The sequence below is a fragment of the Rhinoraja longicauda genome, chromosome 7, assembly GCF_053455715.1.
Source record: "Rhinoraja longicauda isolate Sanriku21f chromosome 7, sRhiLon1.1, whole genome shotgun sequence".
Classification (NCBI taxonomy): Eukaryota; Metazoa; Chordata; class Chondrichthyes; order Rajiformes; family Arhynchobatidae; genus Rhinoraja; species Rhinoraja longicauda.
This window is the reverse complement of record NC_135959.1, coordinates 2696195-2710523: the sequence shown is the minus strand read 5'-3', so window position 1 is coordinate 2710523 and position 14329 is coordinate 2696195. Positions and strand designations below refer to the sequence as shown.

Sequence of the window (14329 nt, the reverse complement as noted above, 5' to 3'; positions counted from 1 at the left end):
CCCCCGATGCAGGAGCTTGATCGCCCCGACGCCTGCGGGAGTCAAGATTGTCCCGTCAACGGAACGTTCGAGGCCCGCGACCGCTGGAGGACAAAGAAGGGAAGAGACTGAACTTTCTTTCGCCTTCCATCGCAGTGAGGAATGTGGGGGGGTCACTGTGGGGGATGTTCGTGTTCAAATGTATTGTGTGTGTGTCCTGTTGCTTTTTATTGTTGTGACTGTACCGCAAATGAAGTACCTCGTGTGTTGCAAAACACACTTGGCTAATAAAGTATTATTGTGATTGTGTGACTGTGAAATGCTGGAGTAACTCAGCGGGTCAGGCAGCGTCTCTGGAGAGAAGGAACGGGTGACGTTTCGGGTCGAGACCCTTCTTCGGACTTGGAAGGTGCTTGCTGACGCACCTTCTGAAGATGCTGCTTGGACGATTGTGCTTATGTACGGTGATAGTCTTGCCAAACTACCACGTGTTTCATCGTACCTTGGCATGGGCGATGGTGGTGGAGAAAGCATCGACCGTCGAAGGAGCAACCCTGGACAGCGCGCGGACCGTGAACAAGGGCCGCCGACCGCCCGGCCCATTTCACGTCGAGAGGAAGCGAGGCACGACAGTCTTGAAACCGTTTATATCAAACTTTCCATTAGAAAATAAAAGTCAACTATCGCAAACGCTTGTCACTGCCGCCCCCCTCCCCCCCCCCCGGGCGGGCCTTGACATCGGCAGTGCGGATGTGACAACGTTTGAATACGACGCTGGGTCTTTGTCCGACCTTCCCACTGAAGGCAATGCTCAGCGCTCCTGCCCTTGGTTCCCAGGCGTGCCACTGGCACCTTCCCTCCAGCACGAGTGGTCCCGTCCGCACCGGGCCTAGAGCGCCCCCTGCCGCTTGGATGATGATGTTGCGACCCCTCTTCCCCCACAGTGCGTTCACCTCCGCTGGCGGGGACAGTACTGGCCGCTCATCTCCTGGTGGGCTTGGGCAGCAGGTAGACCTTCACCTGCTTGCTCAGGTTGATGGTGCCCTCGATGGCGTTGGCGGCCTGCGGCGGAGACTCCGCGCAGTCGCTCCATGGCGACCTGGCCAGGGCGCCCGGGCTCCACGGCCGGCCCTTGCCAGAGCTGTAGGCCAGCAGCAAACGTACCTCAACCTGGCACGGCTCTGCGGGGCAAAGCTTCAGTTTAGAGACACATGGAAACACATAGAAACATAGAACATGGGTGCAGGAGGAGGCCACTCGGCCCCTCGAGCCAGCGCCGCCATTCAATAGACAATAGGTGCAGGAGGAGGCCATTCGGCCCTTCGAGCCAGCACCGCCAATCAATGTGATCATGGCTGATCATTCTCAATCAGTACCCCGTTCCTGCCTTCTCCCCATACCCCCTGACTCCGCTATCCTTAAGAGCTCTATCCAGCTCTCCCTTGAATGCCTTCCGCTAGCCCCTGGAGCTCTATCTAACTCTCTTTTAAATTCATCCAATAAATTGGCCTCCACTGCCCTATGTGTGGCAGAGAATTCCACAGATTCACAACTCTCTGGGTGAAAAGGTGAGGTGTAGATGGAGTCAGTGGAAGGGAGGTTGGTTTGTGTGATGGTCTGGGCTGCGTCCACAACTCTCTGCCATTTCTTGCGGTCTTGGGCCGAGCTGTTGGTAAACCGGTGCTTATTTCTCAGCTTCGTCGCTGGGAAAAGCTCTGCCACTATGCACCGGAAACAGTTTAGTTTAGTTTAGAGATACAGCGTGGAAACAGGCCCTTCGGCCCACCGGGTCCGCGCCGACCAGCGATCCCCGCACACTAACACTATCCTACACCCATCAGGGACAATTTTTACATTTACACCAAGCCAATTAACCTACAAACCTGCACGTCTTTGGAGTGTGGGAGGAAACCGAAGATCTCGGAGAAAACCCACGCGGGTCACGGGGAGAACGTACAAACTACATACATTTTGGGCGGTCACGGTGGCGCAGCGGTAGAGTTGCCGCCTTACAGCGAATGCAGCGCCGGAGACCCGGGTTCCATCCTGACTACGGGCGCTGTCTGTACAGTGTTTGTACGTTCTCCCCGTGAGTTTTTTTTCCGAGATCTTCGGTTTCCTCCCACACTCCAAAGACGTGCAGATATGCACGTTAATTGGCTTGGTGTATGTGTAAATTGTCCCTGGTGTGTGTGGGATAGTGTGAGTGTGCGGGGATCGCTGGTCGGTGCGGACCCGGTGGGCCTGTCTTCGCGCTGTATCTCTACGCTAAACTAGACGGGATGGAACCCGGGTGTCTGGCGCTGTAGGCGCTGTAAGGCAGCAACTCTACCGCTGCGCCACCGTGCCTGCCGCCCGCGATGTCTTACCTGTCCATGCGGTGTGGGAAAGGTAGACTTGAGTGATCAACCGGTGCCTCCCCGGGCCAGGATTTCGAAAGTCAGCCGGCTTGGGATGGATGATGTGGGCCTGGCCGTCTGGGTAGGTGACCTGGTGGTGACACAAGAGTAAGCTCTGGCACATTCGTGACACACTGGCCGATACTGCTCCCCCTCTCTTTACCTACATTCATCCCTCGGCTTCACAGGCGAGACCACATCCCGAGTATTGCGTGCAGCTAATTTGAGGAAGGACGTCCTTGCTATTGAGGCAGTGCAGCGTAGGTTCACCAGGTTAATCCCCGGGATGGCGGGACTGTCATATGAGGAAAGGTTGGAAAGACTGGGCTTGTATTCACTGGAGTTTAGAAGGATGAGAGGGGATCTTACAGAGACGTATAAAATTATAAAAGGACTGGACAAGCTAGATGCAGGAAAAATGTTCCCAATGTTGGGGGAGTCCAGAACCAGGGGCCACACAGTCTTAGAATAAAGGGGAGGCCATTTAAAACTGAGGTGAGAAAAAACTTTTTCACCCAGAAGGTTGTGAATTTGTGGAATTCTCTGCCACAGAGGGCAGTGGAGGCCGATTCACTGGATGAATTTAAAAGAGAGTTAGATAGAGCTCCAGGGGCTAGCGGAATCAAGGGGTATGGGGAGAACGCAGGCACGGGTTACTGATTGTGCACGATCAGCCATGATCACGATGAATGGCGGTGCTGGCTCGAAGGGCCGAATGGCCTCCTCCTGCACCTATTTTCTATGTTTCTAGTCGGCCTTTTTCTCATCTCTGGTCTATGTCCAATCTCTGGAGGTCAATGAGGAGATGGAGTCAGTGGAAGGGAGGTTGGTTTGTGTGATGGTCTGGGTTTGTGTGATGGTTTGTGTGATGGTCCTGCTTTCTCCCCATATCCTTTGATTCCGTTAGCCCTACGAGCTAAATCTAACTCTCTCTTGATAACCCAGTGAATTGGCCTCCACTGCCTTCTGTGGCAAAGAATTCCACAGATTCACAACTGTCTGGATAAAAAAGTTTTTCCTCATCTCAGTCCTAAATGGCGACCCCTTATTCTTAAACTGTGTGACCCCTGGTTCTGGACTCCCCCCACATCGGGAACATTTTTCCTGCATCTCGCCTGTCCAGTCCTTTAAGAATTTTAGATGTTTCTATCAGATCCCCTCTCATCCTTTTAAACTCCAGTGAATATTAGTGAAATTATTCTCCACTCGATAGGCAGAAAATCTTGCCCCATACATCTTTAAACTTTCCCCATTTCACCTTAAAGCTTTGCCCTGAAGAGTTTTATATAACGATCAGCCAAAACATTATGACCTGATGAGCTAAAACATTATGCCCACCTGCCTAATATGCTGTTGGTCCTCCGTGTGCAGCCCCATACGCAGCAGGGTGCGATGCACTGTGTATTGTGACACATTCCTCCCGTGACAACCATTAACATTTTCTGTGACTTGCGCCACAGTCGACCTTCTGTCGGTTCGGACCAGACGGGATAGCCTTCGTTGCCCTCGCGCATCGATGAGCCTTGGGCGCCGAACACCCTGCCTGTCGCCGGTTTGTGGTTTGTCCCTCCTTGGACCACTGTCGGTCGGTACTCACCACTGCTGACCGGGAGCACCCCACAAGCCTTGCCGTTTCACAGATGCTCTGACCCAGTCGTCTGGACATAACTATTTGGCCCTTGTCAAAGTCGCTCAGGTCTTTACTCCTGCCCATTTCTCCTACAACCAGCAGGTTCATGAACCCATCCAACACGTCAACTTCAAGAACTGACTGTTCACTTGCTGCCTAATATATCCCACCCCTTGACAGGTGCCATTGTAACAAGATGATCAATATTATTCACCTCGCCCGTCGGTGGTAGTAATGTTTTGGCTGACCGGTGCAGTGGACGTACCTGCACTTTAATGATGGATTGAGGATCCTGCACGTGCTCCAGCGTGGCGTCCACGTCCAGCGCCACCACCAGGCCGGACGTGAACCGCAGTGGGTTGTCCGACTCGCCCGTGGGCTCGATGATGGTGGCAGACGCCTTGTGTACCTGCAGGGGCACAGAGTGTGGGCTCTGTAATGCTAGGAGACCTGATAGAAGTAGAGGCATCGAAGCCGGAGTAACACAGCGGGACAGGCGGCATCTCGGGAGAGAAGGAATGGGCGACGTTCCGGGTCGATGCCCTTCTTCAGATGCCAGGATTAGAGGGTACTAGACCAAGTGGGCACGTTGGGCCCAAACCTCTCCTGTATTGGTTCAGCACCCTCTCCTCCCCCCCCTTCCCTCTCCCCCTCCCCCACTCCTCCTCCTCCCCCCCTCCCCTCCCCCTCCCCTCCCCCTCTCCTCTCCCTCCTCCACTCCCCCTCTTCCTCTCCTCCACTCCCCTCCTCCTCTACCCCCCTACCCTCTCCCATCCTCCTCCCCTCCCCCTCCCCCACTCCCTCTCCTCCCCCTCCTCCTCCCCTCCCACCCCTCCCCCTCTTCCTCTCCTCCCCCACTCCCTCTCAACTCCACTCCATCCCCCTCAACCCCCCCTTATCCTCCCCCCTCCCTCCCTAGGAGATAGATTTAAACTTTAAAATGTGAATAACTTTTAAAATATAACGCCGATTTCAATGAAACTTCTTCCATTGGCACCAAAGGGACGACGATGAGTACGGTGGGCCTAGAATTGTCGCGCTTTCGTGTACCGTTTTGTCTGTAGTTCAGGAACGAACAAACGAAAGTTTTATTGCATAGATTGGCTATTAGGGAGAGGTTGGACAGACTTAGATTGCTTTCTGTGGAACAACATTAGGTTGTGTCTGAAGAAGGGTCTCGACACGAAACGTCACCCATTCCTTCTATCCAGAGATGCTGCCTGATCTTTAGACTGATGTCAGTCAGGGGAGAGGGGGAGATACATAGATTGGAGAGAGGAGGAGAGAAGAGGAAAGAGGAGAGAGGAGGAGAGAGGAGGAAAACTTCTTCAAAGTAGGCATAGCTTGAGGAGATTTCGCAGTGGAGCGGCTGAAATGTGTGGGAAGGAACTGCAGATGCTGCTTTAGAACCCAAGTTAGACTCAAAGTGCTGGAGTAACTCAGCAGGACAGGCAGCATCTCTGGAGAGAAGGGACGGGTGACGTTTCGGGTCGAGACCCTTCTTCCAGAGTCGGAGAGCAGGAGGAATCACGGAGGAGGAGGAGCAGGGAGAAACAACGTTGCAGAAATATAATATGAGATGAGGAAAAACCTTTTGACCCAGAGAGTTGTGAATCTGTGGAATTCTCTGCCGCTGAGGGCAGTGGAGGCCGATTCACTGGATGTTTTCAAGAGAGAGTTAGATTTAGCTCTTAGGGCTGACGGAATCAAGGGATATGGGGAGAAAGCGGGAACGGGGTACTGATTGTGGATGATCAGCCATGATCATAATGAATGGCGGTGCTGGCTCAAAGGGCCGAATGGTCTATTCCTGCACCTATTTTCTATGTTTCTATGAATGGCGGTGCTGACTTGAAGGGCCGAATGGCCTATTCCTGCACCTATTTTCTATGTTTCTATGAATGGCGGTGCTGACTTGAAGGGCCGAATTTCCATGTTTCCATCGACCTTGTGAAGAGGAAACCAAGGCTGGGTTTCATGGGGCTTTTAGACAGCACGGTGGTGCAGCGGTAGAGTTGCTGCCTCACAGCGTCAGAGACCCAGGTTCGATCCTCACTACGGGCGCTGCCTGTACGGAGTTTGTACGTCCTCCCCGTGACCCGCGTGGGTTTTCTCCGGGTGCTCCGGTTTCCGCACATACTCCAAGGACATGGGAAGTTTGTAGGGTAATTGGCTTTGGTACAATTGTAAATTGTCCCTTGCGTGTGTAGGTATAGTGCTAGTGGGCCGAAAGGCCTGTTTCCGCACTGTATTTTTAAACTAATCTAAAGGGACAAGGCAGGAAAGTGAGGGGTATAAGTCAGATAGATGTGCAGTTTAAACTGGCATCATGGTTGGCACAGCCATCATGAGCAAAAGTCCCACTCTTGTGCTTAGTTTAGTTTAGAGAAACAGCGCGGAAACAGGCCCTTCGGCCCACTGAGTCCGCTCCGACCAGCGCTCCCCGCACACTAGTACTGTCCTACACCCACTACGGACAATTTTACAATTTTACCAAGACAATTAGCCGACAAACCAGTACGTCTTAAGTATAGGAGCAAAGAGGTCCTTCTGCAGTTGTACAGGGCCCTAGTGAGACCGCACCTGGAGTACTGTGTGCAGTTTTGGTCTCCAAATTTGAGGAAGGATATTCTTGCTATTGAGGGCGTGCAGCGTAGGTTAATTCCCGGAATGGCGGGACTGTCGTATGTTGAAATATTGGAGCGACTAGGCTTGTATACACTGGAATTTAGAAGGATGAGAGGGGATCTTATCGAAACATATAAGATTATTAAGGGGTTGGACACGTTAGAGGCAGGAAACATGTTCCCAATGTTGGGGAAGTCCAGAACAAGGGGCCACAGTTTAAGAATAAGGGGTAGGCCATTTAGAACGGAGATGAAGAAAAACTTTTTCAGTCAGAGAGTTGTAAATCTGTGGAATTCTCTGCCTCAGAAGGCAGTGAAGGCCAATTCTCTGAATGCATTCAAGAGAGAGCTAGATAGAGCTCTTAAGGATAGCGGAGTCAGGGGGTATGGGGAGAAAGCAGGAACGGGGTATTGATTGAGAATGATCAGCCATGATCACATTGAATGGCGGTGCTGGCTCGAAGGGCCGAATGGCCTCCTCCTGCACCTATTGTCTATTGTCTTTGGAGTGTGGGAGGAAACCAGAACTCCCGGAGAAAACCCACGCAAGTCACGGGGAGAACGTACAAACTCCGTACAGACAGCGCCCGTAGTCAGGATCGAACCCTGTCAGGCAGCAACTCTATCGCTGCGCCACCGTGCAGCCCCAAAGAACATTGTACTGGACTGCTCAATGTATTATATTCCTTACCAAATCTTTCCATTCTGTTATCATCCTTGTAAACCATTTTTACACCCTATTAGAAACATAGAAAATAGGTGCAGGAGTGGGCCATTCGGCCCTTCGATCCAGCACCGCCATTCAATATGATCATGGCTGATCATCCACAATCAGTGTCCTGTTCCTGCTTTTTCCCCACATCCCTTGATTCCGTTAGCCCTTAAGAGCTAAATCTAACTCTCTCTTGAAAACATCCAGTAAATTGGCCTCCACTGCCCTCTGCGGCAGAGAATTCTGCTGAGTGTTTTGTGGAATGGGGCCATTGGCATTATGTTAAAGGACTCTGTGACCTGGTTTAATTATTCAGAGGGGAAACTAATTGAAATCGTTCTAAATTAAGTTAATTAAAAAAAATCTGGATTAAAAATCAATTATACAGGGCTTTTGGGTGATTGCATCTGTAGTACTATAGCCTTATAGTTATGTTATGGAGGTGTATAAACATAAAAAATAGGTGCAGGAGGAGGCCATTCGGCCCTTCGATCCAGCACCAGCCATTCATTGTGATCATGGCTGATCATCCACAATCAGTAACCCGTGCCTGCCTTCTCCCCATATCCCTTGATTCCGCTAGCCCCTAGAGCTCTATCTAACTATCTTTTAAATTCATCCAGTGAATTGGCCTCCACTGCCCTCTGTGGCAGAGAATTCCACAATTCACAACAAATTCTCTGGGTGAAAAGGTTTTTGCTCATCTCAGTTTTAAATGGCCGACCCATTATTCTTAGACTAAGTTCATGAGAGGAAATATACAGGGTAAATGCAGGAGGATGAGGGGAGATCTTATAGAGGCGTACAAAATCATGAGAGGAATAGATCAGGTAGACGCACAGAGTCTTTTACCCAGAGCAGGGGAATCAAGAACCAGAGGACATGGCTTTAAGGTGGAGGGGGGGGGGGGGAAGAGATTTAATAGGAACCTGAGGGGCAACTTTTTCACTCAGAGAGTGGTGAATATATGGTGGGTATATAAGAAAATAACTGCAGATGCTGGTACAAATCGAAGGTATTTATTCACAAAATGCTGGAGTAACTCAGCGGGTCAGGCAGCATCTCAGGCGAGAAGGAATGGGTTACGTTTCGAGTCGAGACCCTTCTTCAGACTAAGAAGGGTCTCGACCCGAAACGTCACGCATTCCTTCTCTCCTGAGATGCTGCCTGACCTGCTGAGTTACTCCAGCATTTTGTGAATAAATACCTTCGAATGATGGGTATATATAATTATTTTCGGTGGGTACATGTAAATGCAAGGAATGGAGGGATCAACGCCATCCTACACACACCAGGGACAATATTTACATTTACACCAAGCCAATTAACCTACAGACCCGCACGTCTTTGGAGTGTGGGAGAAAACCAAAGATCTCGGAGAAAACCCACGCAGGTCACAGGGAGAACGTACAAACTCCGCGCAGACAGCGCCCGCAGTCGGGATGGAACCCGGGTCTCGGCGCTGCATTCGCTGTAAGGCTGCAACTCTACCGCTGCGCCACCGTGACCCGCCCAGTGACTGATGCACTAGGACACCCAGATCTCGTTGTACGTCCCCTTTTCCTAACTTGACACCATTCAGATAATAATCTGCCTTCCTATTCTTACCACCAAAGTGGATAACCTCACACTTATCTACATTAAACTGCATCTGCCAAGCATCCGCCCACTCACACAACCTGTCCAAGTCACCCTGCAACCTCATAGCATCTTCCTCACAGTTCACACTACCACCCAGCTTTGTATCATCTGCAAATTTGCTAATGGTACTTTTAATCCCTTCATCCAAGTCATTAATGTATATTGTAAATAGCTGCGGTCCCAACACCGAGCCTTGCGGTACCCCACTGGTCACTGCCTGCCATTCTGAAAGGGACCCATTTATCCCCACTCTTTGCTTTCTGTCTGTCAACCAATTTTCTATCCATGTCAGTACCCTACCTCCAATACCATGTGCTCTAATTTTGCCCACTAATCTCCAATGTGGAACCTTGTCGAAGGCTTTCTGAAAGTCAAGGTACACCACATCCACCGGCTCTCCCCTGTCAATTTTCCTAGTTACATCCTCAAAAAATTCCAGAAGATTAGTCAAGCATGATTTCCCCTTCGTAAATCCATGCTGACTCGGAACGATCCTGTTACTGCGATCCAAATGCTCCGCAATTTTGTCTTTTATAATTGACTCCAGCATCTTCCCCACCACTGATGTCAGACTAACTGGTCTATAATTACCCGTTTTCTCTCCAAGGTCCCCCCTTGCGCCTTTCCCCCATTCTATGTTCCACCTATGTTTTAGTTTTTAGTTTTAGAGATGCAGCGTGGTAACAGGCACGTCGGGCAAAGCTTTAAGGTGAGAAGGGGGGAAAGGTGAATGGGCAAGGGGCACGTGGTTGTATTTGGGACGGAGGAGGTACCTGGTCCTGTAGCTTCAGCAGGACGATGGTGCTGTGCCGGAGAGTGGTCTGCAGAATCTTCACCAGCTCCATGGGCTTGCTGGCCATCAGCCTGGGCAGGACCTCCAGCAGCTTCTCCACAAAACTCTCCTGGAAGTGTTGCAACTCTGCTGCAAAACACCTGGAAGACGGGTTAAAGGCAAAGTCAGCGCGGAACAAATCGAAGAAAAAACGTCATCACAGAGTGATACAGCTGGGAGACAGGCCCTTCAGCCCAACCTGCCCACACCGGCCAACATGCCCACACCGGCCAACATGTCCACACCGGCCAACATGCCCACACCGGCCAACATGCCCACACGGCCAACATGCCCACACCGCCCAACCTGCCCACACCGGCTAACATGTCCTCACCGGCCAACATGCCCACACCGGCCAACATGCCCACACCGGCCAACCTGCCCACACCGGCTAACATGGTCACACCGGCCAACATGCCCACACCGGCCAACATGCCCACACCGGCCAACATGCCCTTGCTATACTAGTCCCACCTGCCGTGTTTGACCATCTACACCTGTCCGATCCATGTACCTGCCTACCCTCTCAGTGGATTGTCACCTTGTGGTGGTGGAGAAGCTCGTGTGGTCCTGAGATCCTGAGAGCGATGCCGTCTGGAGCTACGCTCCTGGTAGGGTCACTCATGGCGGTAAGGTCGAGGGGGAGGTCTCTGACAAAGAGCGATCCAACCAAGACCTCAACGGTGGAACAGGCGGAGGGAGGATGATGGCTGACTTTAGTGGATCGTCACAACGGCTGGGAAGGCGGATGGATGAAGGCTGCAGCAGAAAAGGGTCTCCGGTCGTCTTGGACTCCACGCCACTGGATCCTGACCCAGATCTGTCAAGGGCCGTGTGGTGGCTGTCTGTGCACCAGTCTCCCCACGTTAACAAAGTCACGCACAGGCGTCCGACCCTATGGAGAGGACAGTCACACTCGCTTCCAGTGACCACCGACGATGATGATGATGACCTGCCTACAGTCTGAAGAAGGGTCTCGACCTGAAACGTCACCCATTCCTTCTCCCCAGAGATGCTGCCTGTCCCGCTGAGTTACTCCAGCTTTTTGCGTCTACCTGCCAAACTGTTTCTTAAATGTTGGAATAGTCCCTGCCTCAACTACCTCCTCTGGCAGCTCGTTTCCCACACCTACACCACCCTCTGTGTGAGAAAATGGCCTCCTCCTGCACCTATTGTCTATGTTTCTATGCGGGGGGCCCAAAAACTGCTCTTCGACGCGGCAATATTACCTGGGGAAGATCTCGAGCTCCTGCAGAAATTTCTCGCACATGTTTATCACAGTTTCCATCCTGAAACAAACAAGAGTGCGGGAGAGCGTTAGAGCAGCTGGCTGAGTGGGCCCACAACAACAACCTCTCGATCAACGGCAACAAGACATAGAAAACAGGTGCAGGAGGAGGCCATTCGGCCCTTCAAGCCAGCACCGCCATTCATTGTGATCATGGCTGATCATCTACAATCAGCCTGCCTTCTCCCCATACCCCTTGATTCCACTAGCCCCTAAAGCTCTATCTAACTCTCCTTTAAATTCATCCAGTGAATTGGCCTCCACTGCCCTCTGTGGCAGAGAATTCCACACATTCACAACTTCTGGGTGAAAAAGTTTCTCCTCAGCTCAGAGTTTTAAATGGCCTCCCCTTTATTCTTAGACTGTGTGGCCCCTGGTTCTGGACTCCCCCAACATTGGGAACATTTTTCCTGCATCTAGCTTGTCCAGTCCTTTTATAATTTTATACGTCTCTATAAGATCCCCTCTCATCCTTCTAAACTCCAGTGATAGACCGGGGACATTATCGCCGACTTTAGAACGGGGAAGATGAGAGAGCACGCACCAAATTCCATCGGTGAGTTGGAGCTGGAGAGACTAAGCAGCTTCACATACAGGATGAGTGTAGTTCATCTACAGTTGTACAGGGCCCTAGTGAGACCGCACCTGGAGTACTGTGTGCAGTTTTGGTCTCCAAATTTGAGGAAGGATATTCTTGCTATTGAGGGCGTGCAGCGTAAGTTTACTAGGTTAATTCCCGGAATGGCAGGACTGTCATATGTTGAATATCTGTGGAATTCTCTGCCTCAGAGGGCAGTGGAGGCCAATTCTCTGAATACATTCAAGACAGAGCTAGATAGAGCTCTTAAGGATAGCGGAGTCAGGGGGTATGGGAGAAAGCAGGAACGGGGTACTGATTGAGAATGAGCAGCCATGATCACATTGAATGGCGGGTGCTGGCACGAAGGGCCGAATGGCCTACTCCTGCACCTATTGTCTATTGTCTATTGTCTATTGAAAGACTGGAGCGACTAGGCTTGTATACACTGGAATTTAGAAGGATGAGAGGAGATCTTATCGAAACGTATAAGATTATTAAGGGGTTGGACATGTTAGAGGCAGGAAACATGTTCCCAATGTTGGGGGAGTCCAGAACAAGGGGCCACAGTTTAAGAATAAGGGGTAGGCCATTTAGAACGGAGATGAGGAAAAACGTTTTTCAGTCAGAGAGTTGTGAATCTGTGGAATTCTCTGCCTCAGAAGGCAGCAGAGGCCAATTCTCTGGATGCATTCAAGAGAGAGCTAGATAGAGCTCTTAAGGATAGCGGAGTCAGGGGGTATGGGGAGAAGGCAGGAACGGGGGTACTGATTGAGAATGATCAGCCATGATCACATTGAATGGTGGTGCTGGCTCGAGGGGCCGAATGGCCTCCTCCTGCACCTATTGTCTATTGAATCAAGGGATACGGAGAGAAGGCAGGCACGGGTTACTGATTGTGGATGATCAGCCATGATCACAATGAATGGCAGTCCTGGCGCGAAGGGCCAAATGGCCTCCTCCTGCACCTATTTTCTATGTTCTATTCCTGGGTGTCAACATCCGAGTTTAGTTCATAGAGTCACAGAATCTAGCATGATGGGCGGCACGGTGGCGCAGCGGTACAGTTGCAAGAGAGTTTGATTTAGCTCTTAGGGCTAAAGAGCGGCACGGTGGCGCGGCGGTAGAGTTGCCGCCTTACAGCGAATGCAGCGCCGGAGACCTGGGTTCCATCCCGACCACGGGCGCTGTCTGTGCGGAGTTTGCACGTTCTCCCCGTGACCTGCGTGGGTTTTCTCCGAGATCTTCGGTTTCCTCCCACACTCCAAAGACGTGCAGGTTTGTAGGTTAATTGACTTGGTGATACAGCGCGGAAACAGGCCCTTCGGCCCACCGGGTCGGCGCCGACCAGCGATCCCCGCACACTAACACTATCCTACACACACTAGGGACAATTTTTCTATTTGTTTTTACATTTGCCCAGCCAATTAACCTGCACGTCTTTGGAGTGTGGGACGAAACTTAAAATCTCGGAGAAAACCCACGCAGGTCACGGGGGGAACGTACAAACTCCATACAGACGGCGGCCGTAGTCAGGATCGAACCTGAGTCTCCGGCGCTGCATTCGCTGTAAGGCGGCAACTCTACCGCTACGCCACCGTGCCGCCCTTTAGCCCTAAGAACTAAATCAAAGTGTCTAAACATTGTAACTAACCTAGTGTTAGTGTGCGGGGATCGCTGGTCGGCACGGACCCAGTCGGCCGAAGGGCCTGTTTACGCGATGTATCTCTAAACTAAAGGAATGAAGGGGTATGGGGAGAAGGCAGGAACGGGGTACTGATCGTGGATGATCAGCCATGATCACATTGAATGGCGGTGCTGGCTCAAAGGGGCCAAATGGCCTCCTCCTGCACCTATTTGCTATGTTTCTATGCCAGAGACCCAGGTTCGATCCTGACTACGGGCGCTGTCAGTACGGAGTTCGTTTCCCCGCGACCTGCGTGAGTTTTCTCCGGGTGTTCCGGTTTCCTCCACACTCAATTAGTATGGGATTCAGGTTTATGGGGAGAAGGCAGGAGAATGGGGTTAGGTGGGAGAGATAGATCGGCCGTGGTTGAATGGCGGAGTAGACTCGATGGGCCGAATGCCTAATTCTGCTCCTATCACTTATGAACATAATATGAACTCCAAAGACATTCAGGGTTTGTAGGTTAATTGGTCTCGGTAAAAAATTGTAAATTGTCCCTAGTGTGTGTAGGATAGTGACAGGTGCACGAGGTGATCGCTGTTCGGCACGCACTGGGTGGGCCGAAGGGCCTGTTTCCTCACCCTCGGGATGTGCGAGGAGAGAGGGGAGGGAGAGGGGAGGGAAGGGGAAGGAGAGGGGAAGAGAGGAGAGGGGAAGAGAGGAGGGGGAAGAGAGGGGAGGGAGAGGGGAGGAGAAGGAGAGTAGGAAGAGAGGGGGGGAGGAGAGAGGTGGATGGGTTGGGGAGGGAAGCGGAGGAGAGGGGAAAGGAGAGGAGAGGGGAAGAGAGGAGAGGGGGAGGAGAGGGAAGAGAGGAGAGGGGGAGGAGAGGGAAGAGAAGAGAGGGGAGAGAGGAGAGGGGAGAGAGGAGAGGGGAAGAGAGGAGAGGGGAAGAGAGGAGAGGTGAAGAGAGGAGAGGGAGGAGGAAGAGAGGAGAAGGAAGAGAGGAGAGGGGAGAGA

General features: G+C 51.7%; 1 protein-coding gene across 1 annotated transcript in view; it reads right to left on the bottom strand.

Annotated features, from left to right (window-relative positions):
* Positions 1–618: 618 nt before the first annotated feature.
* Positions 619–14329, bottom strand: part of ints4 (integrator complex subunit 4) — a 46874-nt gene continuing 33163 nt past the window's right edge. The window contains exons 17-21 of the mRNA XM_078402919.1: positions 11050–11109; positions 9762–9921; positions 4274–4417; positions 2349–2469; positions 619–1160 (exon numbers count right to left, since the gene is read on the bottom strand). Coding sequence (XP_078259045.1) covers positions 961–1160; positions 2349–2469; positions 4274–4417; positions 9762–9921; positions 11050–11109 — 685 coding nt within the window. The 3' untranslated portion in view covers positions 619–960. The remainder of the gene's footprint in view (positions 1161–2348; positions 2470–4273; positions 4418–9761; positions 9922–11049; positions 11110–14329) is intronic.